General features: G+C 41.1%; 1 protein-coding gene across 6 annotated transcripts in view; it reads left to right on the plus strand.

Moving 5' to 3' along the window:
* The window catches only part of VPS13C (vacuolar protein sorting 13 homolog C), a 396,337-nt gene that overhangs the window by 268,237 nt on the left and 112,982 nt on the right, over positions 1-15,118 (plus strand). For all 6 annotated transcript variants that reach the window (XM_075857708.1, XM_075857702.1, XM_075857703.1 and 3 more), the window contains one exon: positions 11,399-11,628. In XM_075857708.1, the coding sequence (XP_075713823.1) occupies positions 11,399-11,628 (230 nt within the window). The remainder of the gene's footprint in view (positions 1-11,398; positions 11,629-15,118) is intronic.

Here is a 15,118-nt window from a genome sequence, read left to right on the forward strand (position 1 = left end):
CACACACTACTTATAGAAGTCTATGGAGAGAAGAGGTGGTCAGGATCAGAATGAGACACAAACAGACGTGCTGCAGCTTCTAATAAGATTTATATATCATCCCAGTGCTGGACTCACAGATATTCTGCTCATTACTGCTGTACAACCTCATCCATGCTTCTGCAGCTTCTATTATATACAATGCATTCTGAAAGTCTTCAGACCCTTTACATTTTTTCACAATTTGTTATGTTGAGGCCTTGTTCTAAATAAAAAAAAATATCAAGTATTTACCCATCATTCTGTACTCCCTACCCCATAATGGCAAAGTGAAAACAGAATGTTAGTAATCTTTGCTAATTATTCCAAACGGAAAAATTTAAATATTGCACTGACGTATGTATTCAGACCCTTTACTCAGTACTTAGTTGAAGAACTTTTGGCAGTGATAACAGCCTCCAGTCTTCTTGGGTATGATGCCACACGGTTTGCACACCTGGAATTTGTGGATTTTCTGCCATTCTTCTCTGCAGATCCTCTCAAGCTCTGTCAGACCATCAGTGGACAGCCATTTTCAGGACTCTCCAGAGATGTTCGATTGGGTTCAAGTCAGGGCACTGGCTGGGCCACTCAAGGACATTCACAGAGTTGTCCTTAAGCCACCCCTGTGTTGTGTTGGCTCTTTGCTTAGGGTCATTGTCTTGTTGGAAGGTGAACCTTCGGTCCAGTCTGAGGTCCAGAGCACTCTGGATCAGGTTTTCATTTAGAATATCGCTTTACTTTTCTCCATTCATATTTTCTTCAACCCTGATCAGGCTCCCTGTATCAGCTGCTAAAAAACACCCCCACCATGCTTCACTGTAGGATTGGTATAGGGCAGGTGATGAGCATTGCCTGCTTTCCTCCAGACATGACACTTAGAATCAAGATCAAAAAGTTCAATCTTGGTTTCATCAGACCACAGAATCTTGTTTCTCTCACTCTGAGAGTCATTTTAGTTGCTTTTTTTTGCAAACTCCAGGCGGGCTTTCATGTGTTTTTTTTTTACTGAGATGTTTCTTCCTAGCCGCTTTGCCATAAAGCGCAGATTGGTGGAGTGCTGCAGTGATGGTTGACCTTGTCGAAGTTTCTCCCATCTGCACACAGGATCTCTGGAGCTCAGCCAGAGTGACTATTCGGTTCTTGGTCATTCTTCCATTTAAGAATTATGGAGGCCACTGTGCACTTTCAGTGCACTAGAAATATTTTTGTACCCTTCTCCAGATCTGTGCCTCCACACAATCCTGTCTTTGAGTTCTACAGGCAGTTCTTTCCTCCTCATGGATTGAATTTTTCTCTGATATGCATTGTCAGCCGTGAGACCTTATATAGACCGGTGTGTGTCTTTCTAAATCATGTCCAATCAAAGTGTAGAAACATTTTAAAGATGATCTAGAGAAATGGGAGGCCCCTAGAACTAAATTTCAAGTGTCCTAGCAAAGGGTCTGAATACTTATGTCCATGTGAAATTTGCAATAATTTCTTTGTTTTCACTTTGTCATAATCGGTTATTGAGTGCAGAATGATGGGGAAATCTTTTTTATTTTTTTTTTAAAATATATTTTAGCACAAGGCCTCAACATAACCATATGTGAAAAAAGTGAAGGTCTGAAGACTTTCCAAATGCACTGTATGTGATCGATAGGAGAGCAGGTTTTCCTTTTCCCTGTGTGTAGTGTGTACAAGCCATGATAGCAGTTAGGCTTCGCCCACTAGCCCAGAGACAACTAAAAGTTAGAGAGAGAGACTTCAGAGAGGAAAACTGCTAAAACAAAAAATACAGAATACAAGTCATATAATTGTCAGAAATAGTATTGTTCCTCAAGTACACGCATATGACAGCTTATTCTGAAAAGTCACTTGGAAAGATAGTTAAGCGTTAAAGTTTACAAGTTATTACTACCCCTAAGGCCTCATGCACACGACCGTATTTTTTCACACCCGTAATTACTGGCGTAAATACGGGTCCGGTGTCGCACGTACTCGACTCGTTTTGCACCAGTATTTACGGACCCGTGCCCGTAAATATGGTTCCGGTGTGCACTAATCGGCAGCCCCTTCTCTCTATCAGTGCAGGATAGAGAAGGGGCAGCCCTTTCCGAGGTAAAAGTAAAAGAAATTCATATTTACCCGGCCGTTGCCTTGGTGACGCGTCCCTCTCTTGATATCCAGCCCGACGTCCCTGGATGACGCGGCAGTCCATGTGACCGCTGCAGCCTGTTATTGACCTGTGATTGGCTGCAGCAGTCACATGGGCTGAAACGTCATCCAGGGATGTCGGGCCGGATGTCGAGAGGGACGCGTCACCAAGGCAACAGCCGGGAGACCGGACTGGAGGAAGCAGGAAGTTCTCGGTAAGTATGAACGTCCTTTTTTTTTTTTTTACAGGTTGCTCTATATTCTGATTGGAATTCACTGTCCAGGGTGCTGAAAGAGTTACTGCCGATCAGTTAACTCTTTCAGCACCCTGGACAGTGACTATTTACTGACGTCGCCTAGCAACGCTGCCGTAATGACGGGTGCACACATGTAGCCACCCGTCATTACGGGAGCTCCATAGACTTCTATGGGCTGTCCGTGCCGTTATTACGGCCTGAAATAGGACATGTTCTATCTTTTTCAACGGCACGGGCACCTTCCCATAAGAAAACGGGAAGGTACCCGTGGCCAATAGAAGTCTATGAGCCCGTTATTACGGGTCGTAATTACGACCCGTAATAACGGGAGTTTTTACGGTCGTGTGCATGAGGCCTAATACAGGGGAAAACATATTGCCAGTGTAGTGTGTTCAGCTGCACAGGCCCCTGAGGGTGAGGTGTCTTTCTCTAGCTAAGGGAAGTGTTTAAAACCAAGAATCCTACTTTCACCCTCCTTCTTACACTTTACTCAGGTCTCTCATAGATTACAGATACCCTGCATCATCCACATCAGATGATGGATGTTTGGCTGAGCTTGTAGTTCTCTAATAGTTGATTAACCCCTTAACGACCGGCGTATAGTCTTTTTACATTGGCCGTTCGGGGTAGATCTTCTGAAGTTCCGCCTTTTCACGTCGGCACTTCAGAAGAACTTTTCCTGTATTTTTGCCGGGTGCTCCTGAAGCCCGGGCTGTTGCTAACAACCTTGGTCTTCACGGAAACAATCGGAGACCACTAGCAGTTGTCTCCAATCATATTTAACCCCTCGGATGCAATACTCAATAGCGAGCGCCACATCTGAGTGGCAAGGGACTATAAGCTTGGTTTCCAATGCCCCAGAAGGACAAAATGGCATAATCTGCCACGTTATTCTACCTGGTAATGAAGAAGAAAACCTTACAGATCCCGTTATAAGCCAATGGGATTTGTTAGGATCCATTACAAAACGGATTCTTCATATCCGTCGTGACCGTTAAAAAAGAACAGTGTGAACAGAGCCTAACGCTTTGTAAATTTGGAGTGAAACATGGCAATTTATCACAGGAACATGTAGAACAGCAAGTTGCGAGCGCTGTTGCTTGAGAAATATTTAATCGACGACTGTTAGTGGCGCATATAGATAAAATACTTAGTACTGTTGAGATGGTAGTTACTGTACATGTGGGAGCTGGTATTGGAAACAAAGATGTGGTGGATCTGACATGTCCGGATGCGTTTTGCCTTAACAGTGTAGAGCAGATGTTTTGCTTTGTGTGAATCATATTAATCAGCTATTTGCTTAGAGGAAAGCTCATATTCCGTTTCTTTTACTTCCTTCTCACGTGAGACTAGTCCTTTATAATAAACTGTAATTATTGACCCAGATCTGTCCCTGTAATAATCCTCCTGATGTCAAGCCCTTCAACAGATTTAATTAGGTTTTCTATGGAACAGAACAACCCACTCCTTAAGTTTTTTGAAGCCTCGTAACCTTTTTCCATCCTGATTTCACAATATGCCGCATACAACAAAGCATGTACTAATAAAGCAGGTCAGACAAATGTCACTGCAATGTCTTCACTTAAGTTCTGTCTTATGAAAGGGTTTGACGAGGTTTAGAAAAAAAAATTACAAGTGTTTTAATTTCATGCCCTTATTTTAACCTAGTTTAGAGCTTCACAGGAACAGTTGGTTCCATTTATGCTAAAGAATTAGTGACACTTGTGAGGCAATCATTCTGACTGTTTACAAAATTAAAATATGGAGTGATCATAGGAAAGAACAGATTCCCTTTAGACTTGGCCATCTACACAGTTCAGCCATTAAAACCACTTACAAGTGAAGGGAAAAACATTGATTATCTAGTTACAATGGTACCTGTCACTGGGTAAGATATATTAGGCAGCAAGTGAACAGTCAGTTCTTGAAGTTGATGTTGTGGAAGTAGGAAAAATGGGTTAACTTAAGGATCTGAGCAACTTTGACAAGGGCCAAATTGTGATGTCTAGGTGACTGAGTCAGATAATCTCCTACACAGCAGGTCTTGTGAGGTGTTCCTGTTATGCAGTGGTTAGTACCTACCAAAAGTAATCCAAGGAATGACCACCGGTGAACCGGCGACAGGGTCATGGACATCCAAGGCATATATATGCGTGTGGGGAGTGAAGTCTAACCCATCTGTTCCAATCCTTCAGAAGAGCTACTGAAGCACAAATTGCTGAAAAAGTAATACTACCTCTATTTGCATTCTCTAAGCTAGCTGACTTTTACATTGTTACTGGCTGCTTGATGCAATTGAGCACAAGAGCAGTGAGCCTTCCGATTCCCATTCTTACCCACATAGGGTTTGCCTAACTAGAGAGGAGACTGAAGGCGGACCACCCAATGGATGGACACCTCCTACATCAGCTCCCTGATTGGCCCTTAATCTATGTCATAGTTTAGGTCACCTATTTTAGTGATTTGTCTCTTAATTCAGGATAAAATTTTTACTAACGGTGAGGATCTTTTTGTGCACACTGTTCAGGATTATCAGAGTTTAAATAGTGGTTGGAATAACTAGGTTAGACTAAATTGCCTCTAATGTGCCAATGAGGGAACCAGAAGAAAGGAGCAATTTCCAGACTCCTAAAACAGGATGGTGTCATCTCAGTTGTATTGATTTTATTAGAAGTTGAGTGTAGTGGATGGTAGGGGTTGGTTGTGACTAATTTAATAAAATTACTAGAATAATGGGTGCCTCTTCTGTAGACAAGTTCAGGGTATATAATTTAACTTTTTTTTTCTTTCAAATAAAAGCGTAGAGCTTTTACTATAAATTGCTGAGATTAGTTATGTATATGTTGTACAATGTTAGAGTTTTTACATAATAATCGATAGTCTGTAGCTGTAATGTAATATTCCATAAGCGTTTAAGTTTGGTGCAATTTATGCTTATATTTTATTGTTTCATTATATGTCTAATCTATGACCCATAATTAAAAATAAATAATAATTCAGAGCTATGGGTTAATGTTTGTATCCAGAGGAGGTTATTGGTGTCTAGAAATGCACGTACGTTCTCATATTCAATCATGCATTGGTGTAAATATTGCCTGATGGAATTGAAGTGACTAACTCACAAACCAAAGAGCAAAAATAGAATCTCCGCTCATATGACCTTCCATTCCCAACACTGGGTAATGCTTAGGAGAACACTATGTGCAATTATTAATAAGTAAACAACCAGAGGTGATGGGTAAAATTATCTTGACTTTGGGTTTAGTAAAACGTAAAGTAGCGAACAGGATTTGTGTGTAAGGGGGAGTTCACACTGAGTTTTTTGACGAGGAAACCGCGGCGGAAAACGCACCAAAAAACGGCCAAAAATGCCTCCCATTGATTTCAAGGGACATGCCCTATCTTCGGGCGTTTACACCTCTGACCTCCCATTGACATCAATGGGAGGCAGCGAAAGCGTATTTCGCTGCGTTTTTTGCCCGCGGCGCTCAATGGTCGCTGGCGAAATACGCAGCAGCATTTTGAGGCAGATTTTCCGCATGCAAAAAACTCTGTGTGAACCCAGCCTTATACTGTAAGGCTGGGTTCACACGGCCATGTTACGTCCGTAATGTACGGAACTTATTTCGGCCGGAAGACCCGGACCGAACACAGTGCAGGGAGCCGGGCTCCTAGCATCATAGTGATGATTACAGTACGGGACAGTTGTCCTGCAGCGAAGCAGGGACTCCTAGCATCGTACATCACTATGATGCTAGGAGCCCGGCCCCCTGCAGTGTGTTCGGTCCGGGTCTTCCGGCCGAAATACGTTCCGTACATTACGGACGTAACATGGTCGTGTGAACCCAGCCTAATACATTTTACCGTGTGTTCTTTCGCTTGGTGCATCTGTAAAATTTTGTCAAGTTTATTGAAATAGGAGAGTTTTCTCCCTGTATTTTCTCCCTTTGCTCCGTTCCTAGTCCTAGTACCTCTGTTTGCTTTACAGCCCGCTTACTTTGTTTTGTTTACAATGTACAGACACTTCAGTACTTCACACACCGCAAGTTTAACATACAACTCTCACATATACTTAAATATATAAAAATACTTATAACATAGAAGTGACAAAGCAATATACAACTGTTGCCATCTTTATCTTGACTCTGATAACTTGCTGCAACAAAAGCCATTGAGAAAGTCAAGATAAAGGATGTTGCCACTGTGTATTTAAAGAGGAGCTGTCACTAAGTTCTACAAAGTGAGTAAGGCTGCATTCACACGAGCGTGACGTGTTTACGCGCGTAAAATCTGACCGTGTGCATTGCGTTTTGCATCAGTGTGCTTTACAAGTGGCGTATTTTTCACGCACTCGCGAGCACTTCTTTATTTTATTTTTTTCAATGTAATTCATGCGTAAAACACGGACCGCACACGGATGTGCATCCGTGTGCTGTACGTGGTTTTTACGCATCGATTGACTTCAATGGGTGGCGAGGTGCGTGAAACAGGACATGCAGTGAGTTTCACGCAACGGACAATCGCATGTGTGAACAGCCCCATTGAAATCAGTGGGTCCGTATGCTGTGCAGCGTTTTGACGCATAGCATACGGATGAGATTCACGCTCGTGAATGAGTCCTTAGTAGTCTCACCTAATAGCCACTATGTCTAAAGGCCCTATTACACAGGCCAATGATCGGGCAAACGAGCGTTCATATGAGCGCTCGCTGCTGATCGCCCTGTGTAATGAGGGCAACGATCAGCCGATGAACGAGCAAACGTTCGTTCATCGGCTGATCTGCTCTTTTATGCAGAATTAAAAATCATCATTGTCGGTAGCACATCTCACTGTGTAACAAGGGAGATGTGCTGCCGACATGGTGAAAATATATGGGGATGAGCGATCGTAGTAACAAGTGCTCGTCCCTAAACATATTCAATCATTGCTTCGTGTGATAGGAGCAAACGAGTTTGTGGTTTGGAACAATATTCTCCTTTAACATTTATGTTCAACTCATATATGCTTAGGTTTGTTCGTAATTAGAAAAAAAAGAGTGTTTTAATTTATTCTTTTTTTTTTTTACCTTAAACTGTGCCGCTTTTGTCCATGGACTGCATCTGGTACTTCAGTTCATCTCCATTCAAGAAAATAGGCTGAGCTGCAAAACCAGGAACATCTCATGGACAAAAGGGGCACAGTCTCTTGATATAACGGTCTGGTGTGTTTTTTTTCTAGGCTTGGACGACCCTTTTAACTTCTTAACGACCAGGCCTGAAAAGGCCTTAATGACCAGTTAAATTTTTCAGTTTTTGTCTCTTTGCCTTTTAGCAGTCATAACCTTTTTATTGTTTTTTATTGACATGGCTATATAAGGAGAAATTTAATTTTTTTTTCTGCACAGTGTAGGGGTACAAAAAGTTTACTGTGTAAGTTATGTAATTAGTTTTTGCAGCATGAATATAGGAAAAAAACGGATTTTGGCATTTTTTTATTTTTTTTTTATGTTTTTTTTTATCCCATTTACATTTCACACTAAATAACCTGTTAAAGTACTTGTTTAGGTTATTACAGTCGTGTAGTTTATTTTATTCTAAATAATTTATTTTTAATTTACAAATTTTTTGTCTTTATTTTTGTTAATTTGTTTTTCAATCCCATGAAGGAATAACTTTTTATCAAGTTTTCTTTAACTTTATAATGTATTTGCATTCTCCAGTATGCTAATACATTATACTGTGTCACTATGACACAGGCTGCTGTTAGGGCAACACATTGTGTACCCTAACAGCAGGCATTCTGAATGAACAGACAGCATCGGGGTCCTTTCTATGTCCCCAGGGCTGTAGTGGGATCCCCCAGTCTCCAATCGCGTCACCAGGTTTCCAGTGCTGCGATCAAAGATGAGAGTCCCCTTTAATCACTGTTAATTACAGCTCCTACTTAGAGCATGAGCGCTCACTGGAGCACTCATGAGCCTTCTCTACAGTGACGCTAAAAGATGTCGCTGTAGATTCTGAACCTGCACCCCCTGCTGTCAAAAGACAGTGTACGGTCGTTAAGGGGTTAAAGTCATGAAGTTGATCAATAGGAGGAATGCCTGCAGGCAAACAAAACCCTTTTTCCTGACCACCCAATAATAGCAAAGAACAAATTCAAATTTTTATTAAGCTACGTGTAGCAAAAGACAGACCACATATATATCGATTTAAAACTGTCACTGCCTAAAGCTAAAGTGGAGGTAATTCACTGGAGAAACCAGCAGAGCATTGAAACATACGGAAGTAAGTGCTGGCCGACATACAAGGAGTCAGTTACAGCCAGTAACCACCATGTGGCTTGTGGAAAAGTAAATTCAGCTAAGGCAGGAGATTAAAACAAACAGAGCCCCCCCCCCCCCCCCCCGACATGTTTCGCTAACTAGTAGCGTCCTCGGGTACACGGGGCTAATGTCGACGCGGCGAGAAAACAAATCCTCTTATGGGGATATAGAATGACGTGGGTGGAGGGCGGGTACACGTAGCTTAATAAAAATTTGAATTTGTTCTTTGCTATTATTGGGTGGTCAGGAAAAAGGGTTTTGTTTGCCTGCAGGCATTCCTCCTATTGACCATATGTATTGTACCTGCTGACTACCCAGGGTCACAATTGTTTTCTGCAAAGTCGTGAAGTTGATACGTACTGATACATCATGAAACTAGCCACAATGATTATTAAAACTAAACACCAATACAAGCACCTGGTGCTAAATGACCAAACATTTTGAATAAAATATGTTATTGACATATAATTTTAAAAGATACACACAATAGCATAAAATAGGATTAATAAGAGTCCACACAGATGAAAAGTTACAAGGTAGGCTGCTGGCAATAACATTTATACCTTGATCTAATATATTGTGCATAGTCCGCAACGGTAAGCTAGAGATAACTCTTTAGATAGATAAGCTTTGACCACCGTAATAGATGGACATTCATGGCAAAATAACCAAAAAGTAAAAAATAGAAAGCCGATGACAAACCATGCTGACAAACAATGAGGTAAAGAGTAGCGATGTGCTAGGAGCCCACTTACACCCTGAAGTTATCATATCCCAGATGGTTAATCATATAATAGGGTTATGTGTAGCAATTTTGCCCCATTGTTCTTAGACAGGCAAAAAAATGTATTCGGAAAAATCCATTAATGCCTCACTGGATACTTTGTCATCATAAATCTGGTCTTCCAGAGATGTACAAAAGGTTTCCAAAACCGATATCTCTTCAAATTCTTTACTCCTATAAACTGGAAAACATAAACAATAATTGTAAAATGCTACGCAAGAACCCATGTATACTGATTTAAAAACTCATAAAGCATAATTCTATTTATTTACTGTCTATTGTAAAAAAAAAAATATGGTATTCTCGGAAGCGCTTTTAACTTTTGCAGTTTTGAAAAACTACACTAAAAAGCAAAGCTGAAATCTCCCAGCATTCCTTGCTGGCTCAATGTCTGCACAGAGTTTGATTCAGATTTCCATTTTGGGAAGTGTCCGCTTTACACAATGTTTTGCACAGTGATCTAATAATGAAAAACATGTCACTCTGCATTACAGGAGCTCAGAGGCATGTGTCTGTTAGCAAACTTGTCCTTCTCCAATAGCAAACAGCAGAATTGTTAAGGAAACTTATAATACAGGAAAGAACTCAAGTTCAATTCGAGATGTAAAGCTCTGTTCACACACATCCCATCTAAAATACCTGAAAAAATGGTGCAGCATAAAATGATGGACACCATGAACGAAATCCGATGGAAACTATCAAAGTTAATGGGTTCCGTCGTGCTCCGTTGATATGGATCCAGCTCTTCTGGTTTTTCATTCTGCTCCTATGACGGATCAGAACAACTTGAAACCCTAACCGTAATACTCGTCCGTCGGCTGTGTGTTGAAATAACTCACAGCACACGGACCCATTCATTTCAATGGTGCTATTTACACATGCGTGAGTTTTCACGCAGCTAATGTCCGTTGCGTGAAACTCAATGCATTTCCTATATTGGTGAGTTTTTGCACGCCTAGTCGCCCATTGAAGTATTTGGGTGCGTGAAAACCACGGACGACATCCATGTGCTGTCCGTGTTTCAGGCATCGGTTACATAGAAAAGCAGAGAAATACATTATTATTATTTTTTTAAATAGTGCTTGCACGGACATGAAAAACGCATGCCGCACGCAAAGCACACTAATGCAAATACGCAACGCACACAGATATGGAATGTAGGAAAAACTATGCGCTTTTTATGCACGCAAATTGGACACAGATGTGAATGAACAATTACTACTTTTTTTTGTTGAAAGTTTTGTCCACTACCGGACAACTGATGATCTAGCCATCGGATAGGTTATCAGTATATCATCGATGCGGGTCAGACACCCGAACCCCGCACCGATCAGCTGCTCCGGTGGCCTGCTAGCACCAGATGTTACGGCACATTATTCAATGTACGGAGCCGGAAGCAGTTGGCTCCATACATTGCATAGCGGCCGTACTGCAGCTCGGCCGCTATTCCATGACCGGAGCGATTTGCTTCCGGCATAGACGTCCGGTCCCCGGAGTCCGCCGTAGCATTTTAGCGGGGTCTGGGTGTCGGACCCCCACAGATCATTTACTGATGACCTATCTGGTGGATAGGTCATCAGTTGTCAGGTAGTGGACAACCCATTTAACTATGTGAATTGTTATCTATAAACCTATGCTTTAACCCTATCAAACCAATCTCCAAATCGCTTTTTATGATATAATCAGCCTTTTTTATTTATTTTTAACCTGAACTAGGGCACACATTTGAAAATGTAGAATAATTTGATAATTGTCTTTGTGATGTCCCACACTTGTGTTGTCACATGAACCACTACATTGATTTTGTACAATGATATATATTTTTTTAATTTAAAATCAATAGAAATTTACATTGATTTATTATTTCCCATCTTCTATTAAATGTTTTTTCTTCTTTAGAACTTGCAACATCTAAGAAAATGAATTTGAAAGCATTGATCATGGATCCTGAGATAGTATTTGTAGCCAGCCTTGCAAAAGCAGATGCACCTGCCTTAGCCGTATCTTTTCAGGGTAATTTCACAGTTTCTGATGTTAACTCTGAGAAGAAATTGGCAGCCATAGTGAAAGAATTCAAAGTCCTGGCCTGTCCTTTCCTTCGACAGCTAAGAGGCAGTAACATCACTACGGTATGATTCTTGTGCCTTACTCCATATTCTGTAGGCTTAAAAGATTATTCTGTGACACTAGTTCTGCATTTGTTAAAATATTTAGTGCAGCATATATAACAACGGACCATGTACCCACCCTGCATGCTGTTTCTGAGAACTCTGTAACGTATAATCAAACAGTTAGGTCTGAGAAAGGTAAAACTTTTAGTCTTTGCCATTGACGCTTCAAAAAGGCTCTGAAAATTTGCATTAAAATACGCTACAAATGCGCTTGCAAAATTGAAAAACGCTTTGAAAGTCAACTCAAAAAACGTCTGGATTTCAGAGGCCGTTTTCTCTTGAAATCAGCCTCGTATTTTTTTAACCTGTTAAATATGCTGTGTGAACTTAGCCTTAATGGTTTCACTTAGTACTATTTGACAAATACTGGTAAACTACTTTCACCAAGAAGCTTGGCAAGACTAGAGGTCACCAATATTTTCCTTAATCTTTTCTGACTCTACAAACACTTAGGGCCTGTTCACATCAGAGTTGGGCTTCGGTTCATCAGTTCCATTCGACATTTCCGTTGGAGAAATTGATGAACGGAAAGCCAAACGGAAACCATAGCTTCCGTTTGCATTACCATTGATTTCCGTTCCATAAGGTAGTCGACTACGCTATTATTTCCGCAAAAAAAAAAATGGAAGCCTTACGAAATGGAAACCAACTGCAAAGGAAGCATTACCATTGAAATTAATGGTAATGCAAACGGAAACTATGGTTTCCGTTTAGCTATCGGTTCCTTCGAAGGAAAATTTGAACGGAATCGATGAGCGGAAGCCCAACACTGATGTGAACAGGCCCTTAGTGTGTTATATAGTCAATGTCATTAGTGACCCGGATTAGCAGTAAAGAATTATATAAGGTTATGTTCACACCACCATAACTGAAACCATGCCGTCAATGCGGGATTCATCACATAACAGATTCCAACGGCACCCTATGGACCCCTTTGTTTATAATCGGGTCCATTGTGGTGTCCGTCATTTTGCCAAAAGACTAGCGCTGCATGCTGCACTATTCTCACTTTGAAATATCACGGAACTTCCGACGGAGTCTCGGACGGTAGTGTGAACTATAGTTTGAGCCTAATATATGTTTGTGTTCATTTCATTTAAAAGCAAGTTGAGCAGATTTGTTGTAGTTGTTTTAGTAGGCACTGTATATTTCTCCATATAATAGAGTGTGGATCTTTAAGGAAACATCTGTTTTATTCTCCATATTCATCACTGCACCATTAACTCTTGCCAGCACAAATGTGTAGTTTTATGTCCGAATCACTATAGGACGTAATGGTATGTTCTGATGATTGTGTGGGCACTGAAGCTGTGCCCGTGCTGTAACTGCCCATTTCAGCTGGGATTGACAGGCTCCAAATGTAATGACTGCAGAAACGAAGAAATTTGACAGAGGGAGGAGGCTTACTCTTTCATCCCATCAGAGCCCCCTATAGGCGATCCCAGGGTGCCAATGGGTTCCCATAGCAGCTGGGAGCCTAATCATGGCATCCAGGTCTGCCACAGGTATGTGCTCCCATACAGGGCCGGCTCCAGGTCTAGGGGGGCCCTGGGGCGACAGAGCCTTAGTGGGCCCCTTTGCGGTGCAACTCGAGTGACCGCGGTATAAAGGCACAAACTAGTCAGTGAATATGAATTTATACCACTGACAAAACCCTATAGCATAGGAATACCAAAATACAACAAATCATTGACAAAAATCCCGCTAAGATCTTAAGGGGTTATCCGTCCTTTCAAAATTGATGGCCTATCCTTAGGATAAGCCATCCATTTTAAATCTCTGGTGTTACAACTGTCAGGACCCTCCCAGTTCAGCTGGCTCCTGGCATGTAAACATTTCTTGGAGACCAGAGATTAAAAATGGACCTATAATTAAGGATAGGCCATCAATTTTGAAAAGATGGCTAACCCCTTTAAATGAAACATCTTAACCCGTTAGTGACCGCCAATACGCCTTTTAACGGCGGCCATTAACGGGCTTTATTCTGATGCATATGCCTTTTTACTGCACTGCATCAGGATAAAGTAAACAGAGCAGGGAGCGTCAAATCTCCCTGCTATCAGCTGCCAGAGGCAGCTGGGGGCGTCCCTGCTCTGCCGTGTGAGATCGATATAAGTATCGATCTCACCCGTTTAACCCCTCAGATGCGGTGCACAGATGCGTTCACCGCATCTGAGTGGTTTTGGAGAGAGGGAGGGAGCTCCCTCTCTCTCCCACCGACACTCGGCGATACGATCGGCGAGTGTCTGTGTCTCCAACGGCAGCCGGGGGCCTAATAAAGGCCCCCAGGTCTGCCTGGAGCGAATGCCTGCTAGATCATGCCGCAGGCATGACCTAGCAGATGCCTGTCCGTTTTAAACGGACATGCAGTAATACACTGAAATACAAAAGTATTGCAGTGTATTACAATAGCGATCGGAGAATCGCATATTAAAGTCCCCTAGTGGGACTAGTGAACAAGTAAAAAAAAAGTTTAATAAAGCTAATTTTAAAAAAAAAATGTGAAAAAAAATGAAAAACCCACCTTTTCCCCTTACAAAATGCTTTACTATTAAAAAAAAACAAAATAAAGTAAAAAAGTTACACATATTTGGTATCGCCGCGTCCGTAACAACCCCGACTATAAATGTATTACATTAATTAACCCGCACGGTGAACGCCGTAAAAAATGTAATAAAAAAACTATGGAAAAATTGCTGTTTTCTGTGAATCCTGACTTAAAAAAAATGTGATTAAAAAGTGATCAAAAAGTCGCATCTACTCCAAAATGGTACCAATAAAAACTACAAGTCTTCCCGCAAAAAAAAAAGCCCTCATACAACCGCATCAGCGAAAAAATAAAACCGTTACGGCTCTTCAAATATGGAGACACAAAAACAAATAATTTTGAAAAAAAAGCGTTTTTACTATGTAAAAGTAGTAAAACATACAAAAACTATACAAATTTGGTATCATTGCAATCGTAACAACCCGCTGAAAAATTTTATTGTGTTATTTATATCACACGGTAAACGGCTTTGATTTAAGACGCGAAAAAGAGTGGCAAAATTTCAGGTTTTTTTCTATTCCCCCCCCCCCCCCCCCCAAAAAAAAAGTTAATAAAAGTTAATCAATAAATATGTCCTCCAAAATGGTGCTATTAAAAAGTACAACTTGTCCCGCAAAAAACAAGACCTTATACAGCTATGTCGACGCAAAAATAAAAAGGTTATAGCTCTCGGAATGCGATGATGGAAAAACGTAAAAATTGGCTTGGTCATTAAGGTTTAAAACCAAAAGATAAACAATATTTTCAGTGATCAATGGCAAAGAAACCCTAGAACAAGATACATACAACGTCAGAATTTATCAAACAATGCCAGAAGGATGTAACCGTGGATCACTTACCATTCACATGTTAGTCATGGGCCAATGAATCCAGATAGTTTCTGCGATGTTTGTTTGAATC

The sequence above is a fragment of the Rhinoderma darwinii genome, chromosome 3 (assembly GCF_050947455.1).
Source record: "Rhinoderma darwinii isolate aRhiDar2 chromosome 3, aRhiDar2.hap1, whole genome shotgun sequence".
Classification (NCBI taxonomy): Eukaryota; Metazoa; Chordata; class Amphibia; order Anura; family Rhinodermatidae; genus Rhinoderma; species Rhinoderma darwinii.